General features: G+C 38.4%; 1 protein-coding gene across 9 annotated transcripts in view; it reads right to left on the reverse strand.

Moving 5' to 3' along the window:
• MEIS2 (Meis homeobox 2) overlaps positions 1 to 24,358 on the reverse strand; it is a 227,559-nt gene that overhangs the window by 4,181 nt on the left and 199,020 nt on the right. For 5 of the 9 annotated variants that reach the window (XM_036735843.1, XM_036735839.1, XM_036735840.1 and 2 more), the window contains 2 exons: positions 1,510 to 1,568; positions 6 to 116 (listed from right to left, as the gene is read on the reverse strand). In XM_036735843.1, coding sequence (XP_036591738.1) covers positions 6 to 116; positions 1,510 to 1,568 — 170 coding nt within the window. The remainder of the gene's footprint in view (positions 1 to 5; positions 117 to 1,509; positions 1,569 to 24,358) is intronic. The other 4 variants (XM_036735845.1, XM_036735841.1, XM_036735846.1 and 1 more) reach the window with 1 other exon arrangement.

Consider the following 24,358-nt stretch of genomic DNA (forward strand, 5'->3'; position numbering starts at 1 on the left):
CCTACCTGCAGGCCGGATTCCCATGTGTTGTTGACCGTCCAACACAAAGCTTCCCATTGGTTGACCCTCTGGACTATATGCTGCTCCTTGGCTCACTGAAGGATCAAGAAGAAAACCTGATTGTAGTCAATCGTGGACACAGAGGAGAAAGAAGAAAAGACATACCAAACAATCAGCAATTTGTTCCAGCTTCAGCACTGAAACATTACACACACAACATCTTGTGCTTGGCATTTAAGGGAAAAAAATGGATTGTGGTTTGTGCATATCTTCTTATGACTGGGAGAAGGCAAGTTATCATCCTGAAGAGGCTATGGAGGGCAGGCTTCATGGACAAGTTTAATAATTGGTCAGCCTTCTGCCCCTTCACTTACCTCTTTATTTTGGGGGAGGGAATGTTTAAATAGCAAACAATAGAGAATCACCTTAGTACAACTACTTAATCTGGATTTTGTGATGTGGACATCTGTGTGGATCTCAAGAGCCATTTCATGGCACGCATAAATATAGCCAGTAAGTGACTATGTTTCAGCAATGTTAGGAAACAAGCATTTTAAATGGTATTTTGGGTATTAAATGTTTGAAGTATTTCGTAAATTCAACTTAATATCTTACAGTTGCTTTGCCTTCCCCTTCCCCCTTCCCCACCCATTAGTGGAAAAGAAATTTCAGTGCTATAGAGGGAAGATTTTCCCAAAGGATTAATAACCCTTTCAAACCTTTAAAGTAAAGCAGCAGGCAAAATCACCATCAAGTTAAAAAGCCCTTGTTAGTGACAACAGTCATCACCACATGGAGAACAGTTTTATCCCATAACCTCATTGCAGGAAACCACAACTCCCCAGTAAGCTGAGGAAATGCATATTAAAAGTAGAATGATTAGCATTGCACCAGCGTAGTTCTGAACAGTAACATATTATGAATGTTTTAATAGAAAATGAGAGATGTTGTGAGGGGAAAAAACACACAGATTTTAATAGGATGGATCCGAAGCATTCTAAACAAAGGTAATAATCTTTTAATAAAAAAAATTATGCTAGTAATGTAGCATGTCAGGCTTTAGTAGCACTTTATGAATAGTCAAAGCAAATGAATGGATACAATGAGTTTTACAGCGAATCCTACAGAAGTGAAAGTAGTGCATACACCAAGGAGTTGTGGGTAGCAAGAAAATGAGATTGTCTTGCTGATTGGATGCAGACAAGCAATGAGTTATTCAAGAGCTCACAGTCAAACAAACTGCTTGTGGCGCTAGTACTTGTACCCAATTACCAATTCAGAGAGAAAATAAAAAGCAGTTTCAGTAGAGTCAGGGTGGGAAATCTCCAATTAGCACCAATTAGTGAAGTTGCTTCCTACAGCGGAATTCTGGGGACATAAGAAAAAAAAATAATCTCCCAGAATGCCTGGTGGAGGCATTTATTTACCAGGTGATGAAACTCCTTGAAGAATAACTTGGTGAGGATTTGAGCCTGTGGGATCTGAATACAGATATTAGTTGGAACTTGCCTGCTCGATTTGACTGGTCAATCATAGGCTGTACTATTCTTCTTCTGGCATTAATAAACCTGGAACAGAACAGAAGTCCATTCATCAGACTCTCTTTCTGGGCATTTCGAACACCTTTACATTAACATTGCAGCAGTTTCAATACCGTTGAGCATGTATTGGAAAGTATGGTTTGACCTTAAAGGCAATTTTCCCCCTAAATGCTCAAAAATAGTTAACTGGCTCATCATCTCCCATCATCTGGCTAGCCAACTCCAAGCCAATTTGGTAGATAGCCTGGGAAAATAAAGTTCTAAATGGGAAGGAGAACTTCTGTTAAATTACAATTGTGCCTTTGCTTCTCAGAACAAGTAGGGACCTGGTTAAAGTTCACAGGCTGGAAGACTTCTCCTCCCTCCCTCCCTCTCCCCCCTCTCCTTTTCCTCCTCCCCCTCCTTAGCTCCCCCATCTTTGGGAGATTCAGCTTTCCTTTGCAGCTGGCCATAAATGAGGACCAGGCTTTGCACTCTCTGCTTTCACAAGGTATTGTTAGGTCAGCAAAGCCATCAATTAGGCTGTCTGAAGTTTTATCACCAACACAGCAGCAATAAGTGCTGGCCCAGAAAGACTTCTGCTCTTCAGCAACTCCTGCAGTTTGAGCCTGTAAAGTCAGGGGTCATTTGGAGGTCAGTGCCAGTTGGGGGCGACCTTTTCAGCCAATGCTGGGACACCCAGGGCAGAGGATAAGGTAACTGCCAACCATAAACTGAGGCACCTTTCAACTCACCAGAAAGGGGGGTGCCTCAGGTACACATGTTTAATATTAGTCCCAAAGTAACTTTTTAAAATCAGGTAGTGGATGAATCACAGGAATGTTAGGGGAGAGAGTCAGTTAGTTACTTGGTTAAAAAAAAAAAAAAGCCTGGATCTAATTTTGTTGGCAACCCAAAAATAAGTGCCTACTTCATGTTACTTTAATGTTTAATAATGCCCATCAAATATTCATGTACAGACTGAAGTAGGATGATAAAAAGAATCCACTTTATTTCTCCAAACTTAATGAAAACAAAGCAATTTTTGCCACTTGCCAGGTATACTCATCCCCATACTTTGGAGAAATATGCATTGGCCAGTGTGGAATTTACATAAAGACTCAATAACGCTGTGTTTTTAGCGTGCGTGCGTGTGCCCGTGCTCCATGCCGGAATACTGTTAGGTAGTGGCTTACAAACAAAAATCACACAGAACGATAACGACTTTTAAGATTTTTTTTCACTTTCAAATCTTGAGCACAAATCTGCCTTAATGAAGTTTGGCCTTTCGCTCCCCTCCTCTTTAGGAATCTCAGTTCGCCATCGTCGTGCCCCCACGGTCCCCTGCTACTGCTATAGTCAAGAACTGAAAATTCAATTCTGCCTGACCTTACTCTCATACTTTTGCTGATTAGCCAGCAGAATCCCAGCATTCTTAGCTGAGCGTCAAGGAGGCACTCGGAGCTCAGCGCTCCTACAAGGTTAAAGTCCATCACAGATGAGAAAAGACAGTACACATTTATTTGTTTATACCTGCAGTAAGCACTCTAGTGGGAATTCTGCTAGACAGATGCCGAAATGCTGCAAGGAACACCAAAGGGCTCTTTTGCATATGGTGTTTGCATCCAAAACCTTCTTGATTCCTTAAGAAAGTATTGCTCAGTTGTCAAAAAAATGCCTTTGGATTGGCTAAGGGGAAACGTCCGAGATACAAGTTAAAGACAAAGAGAAAGTGCGATCTGCATCTCTCTCCCTTCCCCCAGCTTATCTTGAGATACTGGTGGTGATTTCAACCAGGTGGAGGTACATCTGACCCTACCCCTAGGACTTCCAGCAATGTTTCCCTTCTTCTGGACAAAGGATCACAGATAGGAGCTTAATTTCTCACCTTTTTCTATCACCTTTGTGGCTGTGCCAACAGAGAACTGACCTGAACCTTTTGCATCCCAGTCACCTTTTATCAGCTAAAGTTAAGGCCAATAGAGATTATCAGAAAAGCCAGATAAGAATGTTTTCTCTCCTCCTAGGAGCTTCTAATGGACTATTCAGAAGGGCAAGATTTTACCTCCTTTATGGGCTACTACGTGATAATCCTGGTTTTGTTTTTTTCCCCTTTACTCCAACTCCTTGGGTAAAACGAATTGCTATTTTCCCCCTTTTTAATTTCACCCTTTTACTCTTTTATTATTTACATCTGGTAGTTGTTCCCTTATTTATGTCTCTCTCTCTCCAGTTCCCCAAAACACTCCCTCACTCACTGAACAGCAAGGCATCATGGTTCTTAGTTCTCAGCAGGAGAACTCCACACTGTCTTCAAACAAATAATTAAGGGGAAGGTTAAAGGTTCACTTAAAGGTCATTTCTTTGGATACTCCTCAGAATGTTTACATTAGTAAAAAAAAAAGGGGGGGGGGTCCGGCTCAAAAGGTTTTTCAATGAGGTTTACACAACAATACAGAACATTAAAAAAGCATTCTATGTCCTAGCAGGTCTTTACAGGCACACTGAACTTGGAAATGCCACTCCAGGATTACATTTTCAGCAAGTTACCATGGCATGGACTTGATGTTCATTAGAAGTTATGGCAGTGGCTTTTTTTGGGGGGGGGGGATCCAGTTCAGCCTAGTTCTGCTGAGCAAATATGAATAGGAAATTCCAAAGTGTTTTGTCCATAAGATCTTTTTTTCAAAGGATGATGGGAGGTTTTGCTCTTGTCCATTGATTCCATTTGGAATTTCTAAAATTGTCTCCCCCTCACCCAGGAAAAATGTTATATTCCCATCACCATTCCTGTCCAGATTCATAATTCTACCACCTTTCCAAGATGATATAGGATTTAAACAAGAAACTATTGAGGTAGCTGAGGCTCTTGATCAAGGGACCACTTATAAATATTGCAGATGGTTTAAAAATAATTAGCAATAATATGAATTGCTCATTAGAAGGAAACTTTCACATTACCAAAAAAAAAAAAAAAACAAACCTCCATGTTGCCATGGGAGCCAGAAGTCTTTCTACCAGAAGACACACCAAAATTTTCAGCACATCTAAATTATTTTTCCCCCAAGCTAGGTCTGATTTTAATTTGCTTAGTATTGGTAAAAAGGAAATTTCTATCCATAATAATTTCATAGAATTATGCCAACATGCAAACTTTTTTCCATTTCCTTTGATCTATTTAAAAGCAATTCTTTATATTTCAGCAAAAAAGGGTCACATTCTATTAGACTGGTTTAGTTGTAGTAGATGACTATCCATTTAGATTCCCTGTAAAATTTGTAGGTTCTAATGTGCAAACTATTGAACTTGAACCTTTGAAGGTCCAAGTTCCATTCACATGGAAAAATTCAACTTATTGGTTCAGAAACAAAAGGCTTATTTAAAGAAAGCTCAGAAGGTTTCTTGGACATTAAATGATTCTTACAAAATAACATTTTGATGAGTTAAGTGTAAATGAATCAGACACATATGGATTAAGTTATCCTTGAATTTCACACAGGTTTTACAAATAAGAAGAAAAGAGGGTCTTGGCAAAAACTTTTTTGGATTTTGCCAAACCCAAAACATTTAAAAAATTGTTCGAGGCATCCAAAGAACCAAAATGCATCAGGCTTCACCCAACTTAAAAAAAAGAAAAGAAACAGTCCTATCGATCATTTCCTATTTTCATTTCTTCTTTATCCAATATTTTAAAATTAATTTGCCATACACACTCTATAATGTCATTCTATAATGATCCAATTGTGAGAATTTGATAGGCCTTCATCTTAAGAAAACATTACATCACTAAAAGGTTGGGTTTTTTTAGGGGGAGAGATACACCTAAAACTAGGTACCAAACAGTTGCTAAGAGCATTTTGAGGTTTATGTAGTTTGTGTGTGAGCTTTTTTTTTTTTATAAAAGAAGTCCTGAGACTTAGCACCTCCTGGTGTTTAAAGGATTGTACATTATTCTGTTTGTGAGGGCAGTACTTAGAAAATGAGCACCCCAACTTGTGCTGGGTCCATTGATTTGTATTGTCTCAGATTATATTCCAGACATTTAACTCTGTATAACTCTGGATAGCCTAAGTATATCAGACTGTAAACTTTCTGTCTAAAATTCACCTAAACAGCAGATACTTCAGTCCAGGTGATAGTTAAAATATAACCAATGCGGATGTCTAAGAGAACCGATTTCTTATAATCTAGTGCCATTCTGAAAACAATACAATTTCCCTCCTTCATTATTTTCCGTAGAGAAAACAAATATGCTAAAAAAAAAATCCAGTGGTTATCATTGAGAGCCATCTTTTTCCTGCAATGATATCTCCTGGAGACCAATATCCTCCTTAAAGGAGAGTCAAACTACATGGCTTTGTACACTTTTCTGCAACTGAAATCTGACCACCTTGGTTTTTCTTTGAAAGAATTTTTTACTCCAAAGCATATTTCAGACTGACAGAAGTAGGCTTGGGTGTCATTCCCGACTGTTGTTGAGTTTCTTTTCTTTTCTCTCCCCTCCTCCCCTCTCCTTTAAATGGCTGATAAATCCCTCCTTTCTGGTTCACTTACTTTATGCCACACCTGGTAACCAATTCCTCTAGGCAGCATTCCTTTTCTAAGAAAATGCACAGCAAAGTGCTGTCATCTGGAAGCCTTCCAGGCCTGAAGATTCTCTTCAGTCAAGAAAATTAAGACTTGCAGTCATTTTCATTGGAAGGGTTAAGCGAATTGTTGTTCTTGATTTTGGTTTTTTGGGTTTTTTTTAGTTGTGTCTGACTTTTCATGATCCCATTTGAGGTTTTCTTGGCAAAGGTACTGGAGCAGTTTGCCATCTCCTTCTCCAGTTCATTTTACAGATGAGGAAACTGAGGTAAACAAGGTAAAGTGACTTGCCCAGGGTCACACAACTGTAAACATCATGTTTTGGACTCAACTGTTGCCTAGACAGGGGACATCTGATGTGTGTGTGTGTGTGTGTGTTCAAGGAGATGTTGCAGGGAGCACAAAAATTTGGATCTCAACATTTCAAAAATTAAAAATTCACCTACCACAAACTTTCATACATAGAGGTCTCATTTTCAAAGCCTGAAATTGGAGGTTCCAGGAAAGATGTTTGAACCCTGGTAACAGTGAAAGTTTTTGCCTTTTTTTTACCCTTCCTCACACCCACATAGAGGTAATTCGGTTATTAAGCTTCCTCATTTTTTCACCCCAAGATCACAAGAAAGCAATTCTCTCTATGTTGTGATTCTGGCTAAGAGTGAGACTTTTCAAAAAAAAATGCATTAAAATCACTACATCAGTTAAGCCAGTTTGATGATTGGGAATGAGTGCTCAGGCATGTGAATGGCTGGCTATGTGTGCAAATCCATTTTACATCAATGGCTAGACAGTAATAGCTGTAGATGGACACAGAAGACAAATGAATGGGAATTATATATGCTGCCTAATGTTACTTCCATAAGCACTAAATAATTTCCATGTACCTAGAGTGACAACTTAACACAATATTAGATTTGTACACAAAACTCAATTTGTACCACAGTTCTCTGTTTCTTTTGGAAGAGGGGGATTCCCTCCATCTGTATAGATCACAACCGGACTATAGGTTAGAAGGTAAGTTCGGAGAAGTTGACTGAGGCATGTAGAGGTCCACTGACTTACCCAGGATGGCCCCAGTGGTATTTTGATCCATATCTTTCTGCTTACAAGACCAGAGAAAACGAAGACATTTTGCTAGCCAAGGTCACAAATACTTTTACCTCTCATTGGGGACTGTGTACTAGTGAAATGGACTTCAGGCACAATTGTAAAGAAGGTGAAAAATGAGGGACCCAAACAAGATCATCTTAAAGTTCCTTTACAACTCAATATATCCTGTGAACCTAAACGTTTGTTCTTGGTTGTCCTCCACCTGCTCATTCAGTATTTTTCTTTTGCCTGACGACAAGACCATTGGGATGCTTCGAGTACCTGGTTTCTTCTACTGAATTACACAACCCTGGGCTCTGACTTCCTCAATAATGCCACGTGTCAGACTTTTCTGGTTTTCTCAGAAATTCTCTCAAAATTTATCTGCCTCCTTTTAAAAAAGGACTGCGTTCTCTCAGAGAGGACAGCTAACCGATCCAATAAGCAAACCTGCTGACCTAACGAGCTGTGTGTGATGTGAGGAAAGTTACTTAACTACTTTAGGTTCCATCTCTGTAAAATGAAGGAGTCAGATTAGCTGATCTCTGAGGTTCCTTCAATCGCTAAGATTTCGTCTTGATGATATACCTTCAAGGCAATACTCGTTCAACACATCAGGGGCACTTTGTTCACAGCATCTTTATTCAAAATGTGTTGTGTAACTCTGATGGTGGGAATTTCAAATACTGTGGCAGGTAGTCAGGGAGATGTTTGGGGCAGGTGGACTTCTCATTGCTGTCGGATTCTTATTGTACAGGCTGCCACCTAATCTGCCTACACACAGGGCCAGACTTGTTTGCTCAAATCAAATTTAATGCACATGCTTTCTATATATCCTGAACTCCAAAACAATATTTTACTCACCTGCCCTAGGCCTAGAACAATTTATAACAACTTCATTCATTTTATTACATGGTTATGAACTTCCTGGAAGTAAAGCCAGATCAGTAAAGCAATGTTGGTAGGCTAATTAATTTGGGGGTACATACTCACAAGCCTTATGTAACTAACGATGTGGCTTTTAGGGGGAGGAGAGGAGCAAAAGCTTTTGAGAAACTTCAAACTGGATAAAAAATTACATTTTATTTCTTTTTGAGTGCTGAGCAACAATAAACACTATTCCGCGAGTTTAATCACACCTGATGGCACATAACAAAATATCCCAACCAGTTATGATGTTTTGAAGCCCTATTACTCTTTCAGAATACCATCAGATTATTCATATGTGGTTATTTATCATAAACTATAAACACACTCTTCTAGAGTTACCTGAAACCCAAGGAGAGTTCCCTAGCTTTTCACAACTGAGATCTATCCCTTTCAAGATAAAATGCTAAGCCAATAGACATAAGATGTAGCATATTACCTCAAACCTGTACTTGATTTATTGCTGATGAGAATCACATAGAAGCTGAATTACTTTGAAAGTTTTACTACTGATATTTAAATTCCAGGTTGGTATACCTACTGCTTATAAGAGGTTCTGAAAACAACCTCCTTTCCCAAATACCAAAGGCACATGGCAATTTTATTCTGGCCTATCAACAGAAAAGGCTGTAAGCCATTTTCAAATGGATCCTTAATTCCCAAACCTGTTCATTTGTTTGGATACTCCAGACTGGATTTTTCAACCACTTAAGTCACCTGACAGTCAGTTACAAATGTTTCTGGAGAGTTGCTATTAAGTTCTCGTCATTTACTAATTCGCCCTAAGAGGAGGGAATCCTGATGAATTTAGCATCTGTTTAACTTTTATGCTTACCTTTGATAGAAGTATTAATTCTCTATCCTACTTCTCAGTGGAAACTACCTAAGCATTAACTTTCCAGGAAAAAAATGCACTGAGCTGTTTAGCAATTATGTATTAGATGTGTTTGAAGAGATCAAGGTGCACTCCTATGCCCTGTGCTATGGATATATCTCTGATTAGCTTGTCATCCGCTCTGAAGAAGATGTAGGCTGATTCTCCTAGACTGTAGAGCAGGCCAGCTGTTAGCTGCCTGTCAAGCCCTCAAGTGGACAAGTAGTCCAGGAGCAAAAATGTCACTCCTTTGATCTGGCAAGGAGCAGCTGCTGATTTATAGAGTAGGACTTTGTTCTTCCGTTCTATTTTACTTTCTTTCCTAAGGCAGAACCACAAAATCCAGGAGAAAAAAAAAAAGTGCCGTTCCCTGCAACATCAACAAGCTCTGACAACTGCAACAGGGTTTTTCTTGGCCCTAACAAAGCTCTCAGGCATCTCCTTTGACGCTCACCTTTTTCTCCCTCCCACTCCCCCCCCCCCCTTTTTGCAATGCGGTAGTTATTGTTTAATTCAGCTTCTGTAAATGGAATGGACTCTGGCCAGCAAGCCTGGGGCATAAACACACCTGTATGAAAGGAGCCTTATTGTAGCAACCATCTACGACCAAGCTGCACATGAACTACCAGTTCCTGAGTTCAGAAAGAACACTCCATTTTTCCTGACAGCAAATTTTACCCTAAGTGAGCTTCTATTTTGGGAGCCACTGACCTACTCAAAGACCAAATTTCAATCATTTCCCGCCTCCATTGTCATTAAAATATTTAAATTCAAGAGAAAAAAATAGTCTGGGAAAAGCCTTTTTTCCCTGTCACTGAACAGACCAAAATCAAAGTAACGTAATTTGATCTGTCTAATCTTTACATAATTTTCATTATGTGTAGTGAGACAAAGCAGTACATTGGTATTAGGGCCTTGGTGTTAGGGAGGGTCCTTCCTATGACACATGAGCAAACCTCTCACTCCCCCCTAAGCAATTTTCTAAGCCTAATAAGGCACAGATCAATTTTTGCTTTGCATCAGTGGAGAGAGTTTCCACACCAGGAGTGATTTCTTCACACTGATGAAATTGCGAGTCCATCCCCCAACAATAATTTCAATCATTTAAAAACTAAAGAAAATGTATTAAACACTTTAGCAAAAGTGACCCCCAAATCATCAAGGCATTGGTTTCCATAACGCTGGTCTCATTATCACCAACTTATACTGACAAAAGCCTCCCTGAATAACATTTGGGGAAATTACCAAATATGCCACCCAGCTCTTACTTGCTAAGAGTTAATATGGCCTCATGTTCACTATCATATTCTCAAGAGGATCAACCTGCCAGGTCAATGAAGCTTTGTATGAAAGGTAGAAAATTATTTCTGTATGCTGGAAGATATGCTTCATGAATTTACCAGCCAGCATTTTTTTTTAATCAACCTACAACATTTTCACCAATTATTTTTTTTTAGAACTTGCCACTTATATACCAGTGATGAATGAATATCTAAAAAATAAGTAAGTAAATAAATCCTTTGGAAACTCAAAACTGGCTAAATCCTTTTGCAGAAGGGAGGAAAACAGATGGCTCCTGGTCTAAAGATACAGAGAAGCATTGAATTGGAAGAAGACCATGAACATCATCTAGTCCAAAAGTTCTCAAACTTTTTGGTCCAGGCACTCCTTTATAATCTGAGAAAATTTTAAGGAGTTCCCGAAGAACTTTTGTTTATGTAGGTTATATCTATCAGTTTTGTTGAGTCATTTTTCAGTTGTGTCTGCCTCTCCATGACCCCATTTAAGCAAGAGGACCACTTAAATATACTAAAAGAAATAGTCCATGTGAGAGCTGATGAACCAGAGGGAAAAGGAAGAGAATGACTGGCACTCTGCTAAACTCTTCACAGATATCTCAGTTGATCCAGATAGTAGCAGTGAGAATGAAAAGGAAAGAGTGGGTGCAAAAGGCATATAGGGAGCTAGAATCCACAGGGCTTGGAATCTGGTTAGACATGTGTATGAAAGTGTATGAAAGAAACAGATACTGAAAGATATCAGAGGTAAATGGGATGGTAGTAGTGCTATTATCAGAAACAGAATAGTTAAAGAAAAGGGCAGGGTCCCCCCTGCCTTCCCCAGAGGTGATGGGGAAAGAGGTTATTAGTTAACTTTTGTACATATTAAGTTTGATGTGTGGTTGGAACATCAGATGGTATCTTGAACATGAAGTTAGGAACATGGCACTTGAGCTCTGAAGAGGTCAGGGATGGTGAGAGAAATTGGGGAATCTTTAGATAAAGTTTATAATTAAAGTCATAGAGTGAATAAATTTGCCAAGCAAGAAAATGAGAGCCCCAAAGACAGAATTGTGGGGGTCCTTACATTTATGGAGAGGTGGGAAGATGAGGAGCCAGTGACAAGAAGTGGAAAGTAGGAAGAGAATGACAAGATGACAGCATCAGGTAAGCTAAGGAAGAAAGGAATAATCAATAATAATATACGCTAGCAATAGAGAGCAAGTCATCAAGCATTCATTAACCACTTAATGTGTGCCAGGCCCTGCCCTAAGCACCAAAGAACAGCTCCTGCCCCCAAGGAACTCACAGTCTAATGGGGGGAGGGGGAAGGGAAGAGAACACACAAATAGTTATGTAAAAGCAAGCTATATACAGAATAACTTAGAGGCAATCTCACAGGGAAGTCATTATCTTGTGTTCAAAGAAACATGCAAATGTAGAATGGGGCAGATGTAGATAGACACCAGTTCATGAGGAAACAGAATCATTGATCAGAGATAGAGACAGGAGGAGGTTTAGTGGACTGTGAACTCAGTATGAGTCAGTGGAATGATATGTTGACCAAGAAGGCTACTGAAACCAAAGGCTACAGTAATAGAGGTATATTGTCCAAAATGAGTGAGCAGATGGACCCAACTGTATTCTGTCCTGGTCATACTATATCTGTAGTATTGTCATAGTACTTGGTACCGTCACTCCTTAGGAAAGAGACAAGTTGTCATGGCTCTTAAATGCCAATCCATGGAGTTTAGATTTAATGTGATTCAAATACACTGTCCCTGTAGACTCTTGAGTCACATGAAGAAAACTGTGCTTGAGGACGATTATTTCATTAGTTTTATGACTGTAATGGGGATGAGGTGATGGTGCTCTGAACAAAAGCTTAGAGTAAAAAGAACAGCAAAATCCCAAAGATGTGACAGAGAATGAATTTTTCTGAATTGGGTGATGAATTGGCTATGTGGGAGACAGAAAGAGATATGAAAGTTAAAAAAAAGAAAAACAACTTAAAACTGGACACCTGGAAAGATGATAGCACCATTAATGGCAAAGTAAAAATTAGGAAAGAATCTCTTCTTGGTGGTGAAAATATGGGTTGAAGATGAGATTTAAAAATTACTTTTATTTTTAAGATATTTTTATCAACGCATTAAATTTCCCTCTGCAAAGACTCTTCAAGGGACCATAGATCTAGAATCAGAAGCGACCTCAGAGGTCATTTTGTCCAACTTTACAGATAAGGAAACTGAGACCCAAAGAATCAATACGATTTGCCTATGCTTATTCAGGCAGTAAGTGGCATATCTGAGCTTCAGATTCAGCACTCTTTCTACCACATCATGATGCCATCTAGGTAGCTGGGTGATCTATGGGACTAGAGAACAGTGAGAGGGGTTAGGACTGAATGTACAGATATAAATGTAATCCTTTTAATGGATGAGAACATGACTCATTTATCTTTGTATCTCCCCCAAGGGCCTACCTCAGGGCACCGTACATTGCAGAAACTTAATAAATGTTTGTTGAACAAATGAATAGATTTGGGGACCATGTCATCTTTTCCCTCTTCCTCCCCCCCCCAAATTATCTGTATTACAGGGCTATAACAGAAAGTATGGCCAGCTGCCTGTATCAAAAGAATGTTATTTCCTTTTCTTAAAGTGTGCCTGATGAGGGTTCAGTAGCCTAAATATATTCTCCCTGTGGGATATCAACATATAACTTTCAAATATCAGTAAAATCTTATTTTTTAAATGAAATATTTTTTATTTTGATATGATAGATACCAATAAATGCCCAAATAACCCTCTTCCCTCAGTACATTCCCTTAAAATACAGAAATAGAATCACCAAAATAGAGTGGTTTTTGCTAGTATTTCAGTAAGAAAGAAATCACAGCTTTATTTCTATTCTCATTTCATTTTTCTCTCTGTCCAGAGAACTTGTAGGCCTAATTTTTGGAGGCCTGTGGCCAATTTAAATATAGAGGGCCTAATTTGTGCTAATACATGATTACTTTCTTGTTCGATAGTGACTTAGATGAAAGGTTGCTTTTTTTTTTTTTAAATCACATAGGTGAAATTCTAAGAGGACTTGTTAAACAGTACCACAAGGGGATCAATTTTTTTTAAGGGCAAGTTTTCTCTATGTGGTGGTTATTAAATAAAAATAAAATGTTCCATTTAAAAGAGATCCCTATTAGGCGTGATGGCTCCAAAAACTGCAATGTCCTTTAAAACCATATTTTACTTTTCAAATTGACTTTTACGGTGAAAAGACTATCCCTTCCTCTAAATTGGTGGTGAAACAAATGGTTCTGAAGTCCCAGTCCTTCAACTCAGGACAAACTAACTCAGCATCAGCAACCTAAAAGGGTTGGTGCTGTGGAGGGGGTATGCATGTGAATATCCCCCTATCCCTTTCATTTCCTTGCTGGGTTCCTTTCTCTAAACCAGCAGGGGAGCTTAAAAAGATCAGATAGACGTTCCCCTGAAGTGTTTGGATGGGCTAGGCTCTTATCTTTATTTCAGTTCTCCTGCTGGTTTAGAAGAAAGGATATAGCAGAAAAGAAGTGGGGAAGATTGGCAATATTCTGAGGACCCTTTTCTCAACTCTCCTGGTCTTTGCTAAGTTGTAGGTGGTATTCCAGTTTAAGAGGCTAAGGTTTTTTTTTTAAACACTTTAAAAAAGAATAGTAAAAGAGAAAGCTACCCAGTGCTAGAAAATTTTAGGGTTGCTTTAACGAAAAAGAAATAAAAACACTAAATTTAATCACCAGCATAAAATAAAGGTAGTTGTTAGAAAATTGGAGTATAGGGTATTTCTTCTATTGGTTTGAAAAAAAAACATAAATAATAGAATCCAAATGCCATGTAAACAACTCATATAAGTATTTGACAAGGATGTCAGACACAAAATATCCATGAAAAGTACATTTAAATTCACCATAATTATCTACGCACATATGATATATCTTAAAATTACTATTAAAATTATTTTTAAATGAAATTACTACTAAAATATTTTCTGTTACTATCAAAGTAAAAATAATCTATTCTTTAGCTATACAAGATTTCATACAACAACAGTGAGTAAAACTGATCAAAATCGAGGAGCAAATTGGGTAAAAAATAAGAGTTTCTTCTTTTTAATGATAAAACAATACTTAAAAAAAAGTTTAAGGGAGGCTGGTCAGGTAGTATGTACACTGCTATCCCTGTAGAACTCTCACAGATGTTATAGCCAGTCTTTCCAATATTATCACCCACAAAAATTTTATCATCATCATAATCATAAAAGACATAAAATGTATCTTTATAAATCACAAGAGACCCAGCAAACCTGCAACACTGTCATATCAGCTTTAATCCTTTAAAAAAATTAGCCTCACTAACATTTATGTAGCTCTTAAAGGTTTGAAAAGAGCCTTACATACGTTCTCCCATTTGATCCTCCTAACAACCCTGCAGTATGGATCCTACAATTATCATCCCCAGTTTACAGATGAGGAATATCTGGAAGAGAAAGGGTTAATGACTTGCCCAGGGTCACAGGGCTACTAAGTGTCTGAGGCAGGATTCAAACTCGAGTCCTCTTTACTCCCAGGGGAAAACCTGGATAGGTCTGGAGTCAAAGAAATTTACGGAGGGATGACCTCTGAGTGAAACAAGTTTTAAGTCATGAGAAAGGAAGCTGTATGTGGATATACATGTGTGCGTATGGCATGGTGGTAAAGGTGTTTGTAGGAGTTCATACACTTAAGAAAATCTGATGAGTTTTTTTCAAATTTTTAAGACTTAAGTAAAAATTGTATTATTCCTATTTCTCTGAAAAAAAAACTTTAAGAAAATGAAGGCCAGTCATTCTATCTGGTGACATATAGGCATAATATACATGTATTACATGTGTATATTGTATGTAACATGTATATGGGTATATATGTTACACATGTATACATAGATATATCTCCAGATAGAATAATTTATTGCTATCCACATTTTACATCTATGCGTATACATTCATATAGGTATATATTGTACATATTTATATTTATGCTTATATTTATCCTAGAAAGACAATTAGCTTCAAGTCACAGTGATTACTTCACTGCCACAACCCAGATTTTTGACTGTAACAAGAAATTATAACAGTGTAAATTAAAAATGAAAGATAATAGTCATTTTCCTAAAGTGAACAGGTCTCCAAGGTGTGGCAGAATGGAAAAAGAACTGAATATAGAATCAGAAGAGATGGGTTCAAATCCTACCTTTGCTAATTACTGCATGACTTTGGGCAAATTACTTAAACTTTATGATCTTCAGTTTCCTTATTTAAAAATGATAGAGATGATTTTTTAACATGGTGTAGTGGAAACAGTGATGGAGTTAGAGTCTGGTACTGGATTCAGAACCTGATTTTGCCACTGGCTACATGTGTAATTCCTGTGGCCAGTCACTTATGCCTTCTGGGCCTCAGTTTCTTCATTGCAAAATGGTGGAGTTGGACTGATGACTCAACTCTAAATCTAGCATCCTATCATTATCTAACTTTCTCCTTAGGTCACAATCCCTGTGTAATTCCTATAGGCAGGATTCATGTTTGCTTAGCAATTAACATTAATTCTACAATTCTATGAATGCCCCACATTTTCCACTGGTTAAAAATTTAATTTTAATTCTTAAAATATAAGGCTCTTGAAAATTTTGGAACAAATCTAGTACCTGTATGTATTGAGCAGTATGTATTGGTGCTCTCCCTTCCTAACTATCTCATAGTTAATGACTTTGCATTTTTATTAATTCTTTATTAATTTATTTTCTATCAATTTATTTATGTCCTTGTTTTCTATACTGGTGAGCAGGGCCTATTTCATTCATTGTATTTGTAACTGTAACACTTAGCATAGTACCTACCCAGCACTGAACAAATGCTGGTTGATTAATATAATTAGTTCTTTCATTAAATATTTATTTGATGCCTACTATGTGCAAAGCATTTTTTCAGCCTTTATGCAAAATAAAAAAGATGTTTAAGAGATAGGGCCAACATATTAGTCAAATTATTTAATATTACTTGTGGTGCATTTCAGTTAGAAATTGAATTAAGGTTTTTAATTAATGCAAAATATATAGTCTAACTAGTTTGCCCACTGAAGAATGTTTTTTCTTTTTCTATGAGTAGCGAAGTTGACTCCATAAGTTGATAAGTTTTTGATGGATTATATACCAAAGATAGGTGTGGATAGTAGAAAGAAATGCCATAAACCCTTGAAATCATAGCTGAAGAGGTAAATGTGACACACTAGATCAATATATGTTTTCTTTGACATCATTTTGACAGTTTAACTTCTTTCTTTCTTTCTTCCTTCCCCCCTCTCTCCCTTCCTTTCTTCTTTCCTTCCTTCCTTCCTCCCTTCCTTCCTATTGTAAGGAGGCCAAAAGGGAGGGCTGGTGAGAATAGGAGCTTTTGTCAGGGGAAAGACAAACTTGCAAAGTAAAAAAAAAAGTTCGTTGTTTAGGCACACAGATTGAAAGTGAGGTGGGTATTTGTATGCCTCTTCTGGGTTGACAATTCCCCCAAAGCTTTGATATCACTGGATTTCAAGGCCTTGAGACTTTCAGAGGGAACCAAATTCCTCGGTGCTTATTTGGTTTCTGATCTACCTTCTGATGTTCAGAAAGAAAGAGGAAAAAGGTCCCTGCACCTCCTTGTCCTCTTTCTTTGTTGTATGGTTTGCTTTGTTTGTTTGAGTTTAAAACTGCCATTATGTGAAAGTGTTGCAAGTATAAATAATTTAGGAGATAACTCTGTGGGGACACCAGTTTGCCCGACTTTGTGCAGAAGCAGCTCATTTTGGCTGTGAGCAGCAGCATTCCATAAGAGCAATTATGCAACATCAGTATGTCATGGATATTAACCAAGTATAGTGGATAGAGGCAGCAAAATCATTTTGTTGCTTATTTAATTAAATTTATTTGGTTTTTCCCAAGTAGATCCTCTGGTGTGTGATTTGTGCAGCCACTTGGTTGTTGCGGCAGCTATTTTTGGGCAGGGCCTTCAACCAGCTCCTTCTGTTTTAGACCTCTCCCCTCCAGGGGTATGGATCCTAAAGCACATTTATATTGGGGTGCGGTTTCCACCCATGAAGAAGTTGCCCATGAAAATATGGCATTTTCCCCTGGTGGTAATATATAGTCAGTTACAATACGTTAACATAGCCAAGTGAACAAAAGGTACGTAAGTGGGTCAGACTCAGAGAGTCACCCACTACTCACTTCTGCTTAAAGGAAAGCAAAAGCTCATTATGGGGCTTCTCTGACTTTCACCCCCATCATTTTAAGAATTGCTTTGCCAATCCTTTGCAGCAAATAGTAATTTTAAGTGGACCAACACAGATCTCAGGTTGTTTGCACTCCATGGTAATGATAGAGTAGCTGCCCTCGTGGGAGTGAATCACTGCTGTTAGCTTGAATGACAGGATTGCTTATAGAAATGGAGACCGTCACCAGGCTGACCTCATTCAGGGACTAGTGAGGTTCAGAGGGCGGGCAGGTAGTGTTTAACACAGTCATAAGTAAAAGCTGATTTTGCACTTGTAGACTCTACAAACAAAAAAGAAGAATGGTTGAAAAAGAAACGATTGATGTATTTTTGGATGGAAGCCTGATCTTTCTCTTGGCTCTTTTCCCTCCACAATTTTCCCCCATTCCTGTACTAAGTCAACAAGAATTTAGGAAGCACTTTCATGTTCATGTTCCAGGTGTACCGGATGAAAAAGAAAAAAAATGTAACAGTCCCTGCCCTCAAGGAGTTTACATCCTATTAGAGGGAGACACGTATACAAAATATATGAAAAATAAATTCGAGGTAATTTGTCAGGGGTGGGAGGAGATACTAAAGCTAGGGGCATCAGGAAGAAGTTCATGTAGAAGATGGCACTTGAGTTGAACTTTGAAGCAAATTAGGGATTCTAAGAGGTCAAGGTAAGAAGGGAGTATGCATTCTAGTTATAGGGTTGAGAGGCTGAGGACAGGGCAAAAGACACAGAGACTAGACATAGTCTAAGGAAGAGCAAGGACAGTTTGGCTGGACTGAAGAGTTTGTGGAAAAATAGGTTGGTACCGGGTTGTGAAATGGTTGAAGTTTATACTTGGCCTTAGAGACAACAGGGAGCCATTGGATTTTATTAAGCAAAGAAGTGACTTGATCAGACCTCCTATGGTTTTGAAGAATCACACTGGCAGCAGTGTGGGGATGATGGAATGGAGAGAGGAGGGATCTGCAGCAAGGGAAATCAATCAGGAGGCTTCTGCCATAGTCCAAGCTCTAGTTGATGAGAAACAGAAGGAAGGTGTTTATGTGAAGTAGAGATAAGGGAATGAATATGGGAGAAAATACAGAGGTAGAATTAATTGACAAGACTTGGCAACTAGTTAAGTGCAGGTGAGGAAAAGTGAGGAGCTGAAGGTGACTCAGAGGTTTTAATTTTGGAGATCAGAAAGATAGTGATGCCCTAGACAACAACAGGGAAGGTTAAACAGAGGGTTGGAGCCAAAACAATGAGTTCTGCTTTGGATGTGAGTTTGAGATGCCTACAGGATATCCAGTTTGGAATGTCAAATAGGCAATTAGTGTTTGGGAATGGAGCTCGGGAGAGAGACTAGGGCTGGATATATAGATCTGAGAAACTGCTGAGATGTGCATAGTGATAATTAAACTCATAGCAACTGATGAAGTCATGAAGATAGAGTGTATGTCTAGAGAAAAGAGGTCCCTTGGAGTAAATTCAGTGTTAGGGGGCAGGGTGTGGTGATCCAGAAAAAGAGGTTGAGAAGGAAGTAACAGCCAGTGGGAAGAGAATCAAAATTCACAGAAGAGGAGAATCTTGAGGAGGAGAAGGTGGTTAATAGTGTCAAATGTTATAAGGACAGAGAAAGGGCCACTTGATTTGGCAGCTAAGCAATCACTGACAACTTTAGAAAGAGCAGTTCCTGTTGAATAATGATGTCAAGAGCCAGACCGTAATGGGTAGAAGTGAATGAGAGGAGAGGATGTGGCAGCACTGATGCATTGAGTGTGTATATGTGTGTATGCGTATGTGTGTATACACACATATGTGTGTATATATATATATATATATATACATTTATACAAATATATGGAATTATTATTATTTCATAAAAGAGATGGTACAATGTGAAGTTTAAGTTATCGGATTATCATCAGAGTTCTAGTACAAGCCACTCTTAACAGTATTTCTTTATTAAGCACCTATTACATACAAGGCATTATGTTAAATCCTCAGCATACAAAGGCAAAAGAAAAACAAGTTTTTAAAAAATGAAATGTGTAACTACTAAAAAGTTCACAAGATCCAGGATTAGGAGAACTTTGTGGAGCTGCACTTGTTCCGACTTTGCTTTCAATGAAAACAAACACACAAACTTGACTTGAAGGACAATTTTCAATGGCCATATATTTTAGCATTGGCCAATAGGTTCAGGGTCTGAAAAAAAAATGTCACTTCTGGCAAAAGGAAATCAGACTGTGGCCCGCCATTATGTTCATGGCATGGTGTCTATAGAGCTTACTCATTTTAGGTATATATTTCAGTTTGTGCTTTCTTTTAATTCCTCTGGCTTTTCACTATATTGTGTAAATAAAAGGCTTAATGTCTGGTAGCATCACAGTGATCTGAGAGTGTACTTGGTTGACTACATTTGACTTCAGGTCAGTTACTCCTCCTCCTCCTCCTCCTCCTCCTACTACTACTACTTTATACTATTGGAAGAAACAATCTTTGGTGGGAATAGAAAAAAAAGTACTGGTGCGGACAGATGGTGGACGGAGAATAACGCTACATGTGGATGGACAATCTCTTGTCCATGTTCTCAGTGCTTTCACTATTACTGAGGCCTAGCTGATGGAGAGGGTAGTGGCAGCAGAGTGTTTTTGCAGCTTGTTGAACCCATACAAATAACTCATATTTTCTTCCATGCAAGCTTTTAGCAGAATTCTCTATCCCCAAAGAATTGAAAATGAACCCCTCAGAGAGGGGGAAGACTCTGAGTAGGAGGTGCAGGAGGTAAAGAAGTAGGAAGTGGGGTGAGATGTAATAGGGAAAAACAGGGTATACAAAGTCAGAGTTGGCACGGACTTCAGAAATATATATTTGAATGAAATTTGATGTATTCTAAATATGACATATGGCACTTATAATGTGTTTTTAAATCCATCAATGTTATGAAATTAATCAGCAAAGAGAATATTAGCGAACCCAGAAGAAATTTGTTTAGGCTATACTTTAAAAAGCAGCTAGACAACCATGGAAAGGTGCTCCCTTCCATACCACTCCCCCATAATTCTAGCAATGAATTTTACTCTGCTTTTGAATAAAGTTGGTAGTATAAAAAGGTTCAAAAGTCACTGAAGAGACTTGGAGATTAGCACGAAAAGTAGACAAAATTACGAAAGGGTGCTGCTTTCAGCCCTGTAAGGCACTCCTATCAATGTGCATAGAAATTGTCCATAGCTTGAGGGCAGTAATATTATATGGTCCTCAATTCCCAAATGTGACAGATTCATCAGAAACTTTAACCTTTATTTTTCCCACCCTTCTTCAACTGCATCAACAGGCTCTCTCTTAGTATGCCAGTCAATTAACTAGGCATTAAAAAGAAACCACAAATCTATATCCGTAGCTCTACAGAAAAAAAGAAAGAAATGTGAAGTAAACACTTTATTACATTGTTGTAAACTGTCTGATCCAGGCAGTTCTTGAGCCAAATAAGTCAGATGGTGGAAGAAGTTCAAACAACATAGCTTTTTAAGCATGGCTCTTTTCTTTCTCTAAGCATCCTATGATTTGTCTTTGCATCTAATTCAGAAATAGAGGCCTTTAATTTTCTCTCACCTTGTGGCAAATCTGATAAGAAATGGAGCAAGTATAGGGATCAGATCATGGTTATGATTTATCTTGCTGTTGATATAGTAGAAAGAATACTCCTTGATCTGAGTTCTGCCTCTGACATTAGTTGTGGGGCTGAATATCTCTGTCTTAGTTTTGTCATCTATAAAAATAGAGGTCATCACTCATTGGTGCGTTACCTACTTGACTCATACAGGGTTCTTTTGAGTAAAGTTCCTTGTGGACCTTATGATACTACGTAAATTATTGCAGAGCATTATTATTGTGCGTTAATATTTCAAGTTTTGAATATGAGAGGTGGGAGTTGCCCTGGGAGTCAGGAAGAGCTGTGGTTACAGTCTCACTTCTGACACATATTCTCTGTGTATGATCCCAGAGAAGCTAGCTACTTAAACTCTCAGTGCCCCAGACAATCTCTAAACCTTTAAGGTTCTGAGGATATCCCAGTCTGCATTGTTGGATGGTGTTTTCTTCCTACAAGATACCTGTGCCAATGAAATCATAGGTCCTGTTCTGTTACCACCTTCCGAAAGTAAATTCAAATATGTGTGATTTTGTCAGCGTGGGTATTCTCACCATTGTAGATTGCAGTCCTCCTATGCCTTAACAAATGTTCATTGTGTAATGCCATGGCTGAAAGAAAGTCATCACCTAGTTGCCAATTTTCTGATATTGAGATGATGATGATGATGCATATATCTAAAATCTATTATAGTTAAGGACTGTTGCTAACTCTCCCTTGGAATGATGTCTTTCAACTTGTAAAAGACTTGGCTTTTAGTTTTCAGCTTCCAAGGCACTCTACTGTTCAGCTGGGATATGTGCTAGTCTGCTGATTTGATTAACAATTTTTTTTCCATTTGTTATTATGGGAATTTGGTGTCTTCTTGCCTTTCAGTGTTAGTGAAAACATTCGGTTATGTTTTTAAAGTAAAATATGGTACTCCTTAACAGCTCAGGTGTTGGGTTCCAAATAATTCCATTACACCATAGGACACCGAGGATAGAGGTTGAGTTAGGTTCTTGACCTTATCCACCCACATGCTATAACATCTGGGGCTTTTCTCCAGAAGCTAGTCTGGTGGACTCTTAGCTGTCTGCAATCCTATTCATTTCTTGTCTCTCTAGTCACTGTACTAATAGGGGGAGGAGATTTGTATTAATTGATTACAGTCATATGAACTGAGGACATTAGAATGATGGTCATTGAAACTAAAATAGCTTTCCTTTGGGAAGTCACTAAAATGGCCAGTCAGTGAATCTCTGGACTGGATTCAGTTTCTTGATGGGGACAGTGGGAATGCCAAAGAATTGAGCAGGACATTGTGTTAAAATGATTTTTTTTCATCTGATATGAAGGATCTAATTCAAGCTTCTAGTTATTAGTGGAAAAAAAAATCTAGAAACTACAAAATTCATTCAGACTTTAGGTGCCAAGTTTTCATGCTCGTTAAGACTGGATATTCTTAGTATGTTTAGAACCTCCTAATTCCATGTAGCTAACAATAATAAGAAGCAGCATTTGTATACTGCTGTAAGGTTTGCAAAGCACTTAATAAACATTATCTAATTTTGTCTTCATAACAACCGTGGGAAGTGCTATTATTATCCTCCTTTTACAGGTGAGGAAACTGAGGCAGACAGGGGTAAAAGTGACTTTCTCAGGGTCACCTAGTAAGTGTCTGAGGCCAGATTTGAAGCCAGGTCCATCCACTGTGCCACTTAACTACCCTCTGTCATGTTTTTGTCCACTTTAATCCTCTTAACATGCAAGGACACATATAATGTAGGGATATGCTAGAGCCGGCTGAAATTGACACTTAAGAGTTGACTGTTAAATTTTTCAGTATGAGTATTTATACCTCAGAACTCTTCAAACACTACAAATTATAGCTTGATTTTTGTTGCTGTTTTTATTGCCTAGACCTAAGAAAGAGATGGAGAAAAAGTATCCGACATATGCTTTTTTTTTTCCCTGGAGAGTTGGTTGTTAAACATTTACAAGCATCCTCCTGATATAATGACTAATGAAAAAGGTAACCTACAGAGAGAAAGGGTTGAGGGAAAGGGAAGAATCAAGTTTGCTTTGAGATAAGGGATAGTAATCAGGTTGTGCACTCTTTCCATTTGCCTGAGATGCACCTCTTTCCATCTACTTCCCCCTCCCCTATTTATCCTGGACCCAATCTGCTTTGAGCATATACGCAATGTAAATAGCCCCTTATTCCTTAAGGAACGGTGGATGTGATGGCTAATGAGCTATGGAGTTAGCTGGGGAAGAATCAAGATAGCTTGTGTTTGAGAAGAGAGACAGCATGTAGAAAGGCAAAATAGAATCATGGAAAGAGTCTTTGAGTCAGGAATCCTGACTCCCTGAAGGCCCAAACTAAATTCTGGCTTTGATACTTTTTAGCTGTGTGACCATGGGCAAATTACTGAACCTCTCTGAGCTTCCATTTAGTCAGCTATAAAATAAGGATTAGAATATAGATTCAGGATGCACTCTATTATCCAAGGATGAACCTAGCTCATTTTGGGGAAGATTGTCACCAGGTTCACTTTAAGGTAATGAATTTTTCAACCACAATTCTCAAAGATCATCTCCCAAATTGTAGCAGTATTATGATCTTTGTTAGGGGAGGAAGTATCTGTACTTCGAAGTTGTAGTTCTTGGAAGTAATCAACCTCATTGGGTTGTTGTAGGAAAAAAAATACCAAACTAACACCTTTTAAGCTTTAAAGGGCTACATAAATATGAATGGTTCCTATCATCACCATCAAACAGAGAGAAGGCAAAAGACACCAGAATTGGGAATAACTAAGAAGGTGTCTGGATGGCTTGTCAAGTCATGGGTCTGGTGGCTGCAAGCAAATATGGGGCTCCAATTCTTTGAGGACTTACCATCTTGATGACCAACTCTGCCTGGGGGCTTTCTTTAGGTCTAGTTGCTACACATGCCTGTGAGCACAACACTTATGGCCTATGCCTCAGAAGCCAGTGCAATCCCCAATATAGCAGCTTTGCTTTCTTAGCTCTAATGGGCTTGCTCAGTTCTTACTTCTCTTTTACTTGGTATTACCTGTCAGGCAGGAAAAATGTGTTCTAAACATAAGGGTAGGGGTGTGGCAGATCTTTCTGCCACTTGTTATG

The sequence above is a fragment of the Trichosurus vulpecula genome, chromosome 8, assembly GCF_011100635.1.
Source record: "Trichosurus vulpecula isolate mTriVul1 chromosome 8, mTriVul1.pri, whole genome shotgun sequence".
Taxonomy (NCBI): Eukaryota; Metazoa; Chordata; class Mammalia; order Diprotodontia; family Phalangeridae; genus Trichosurus; species Trichosurus vulpecula.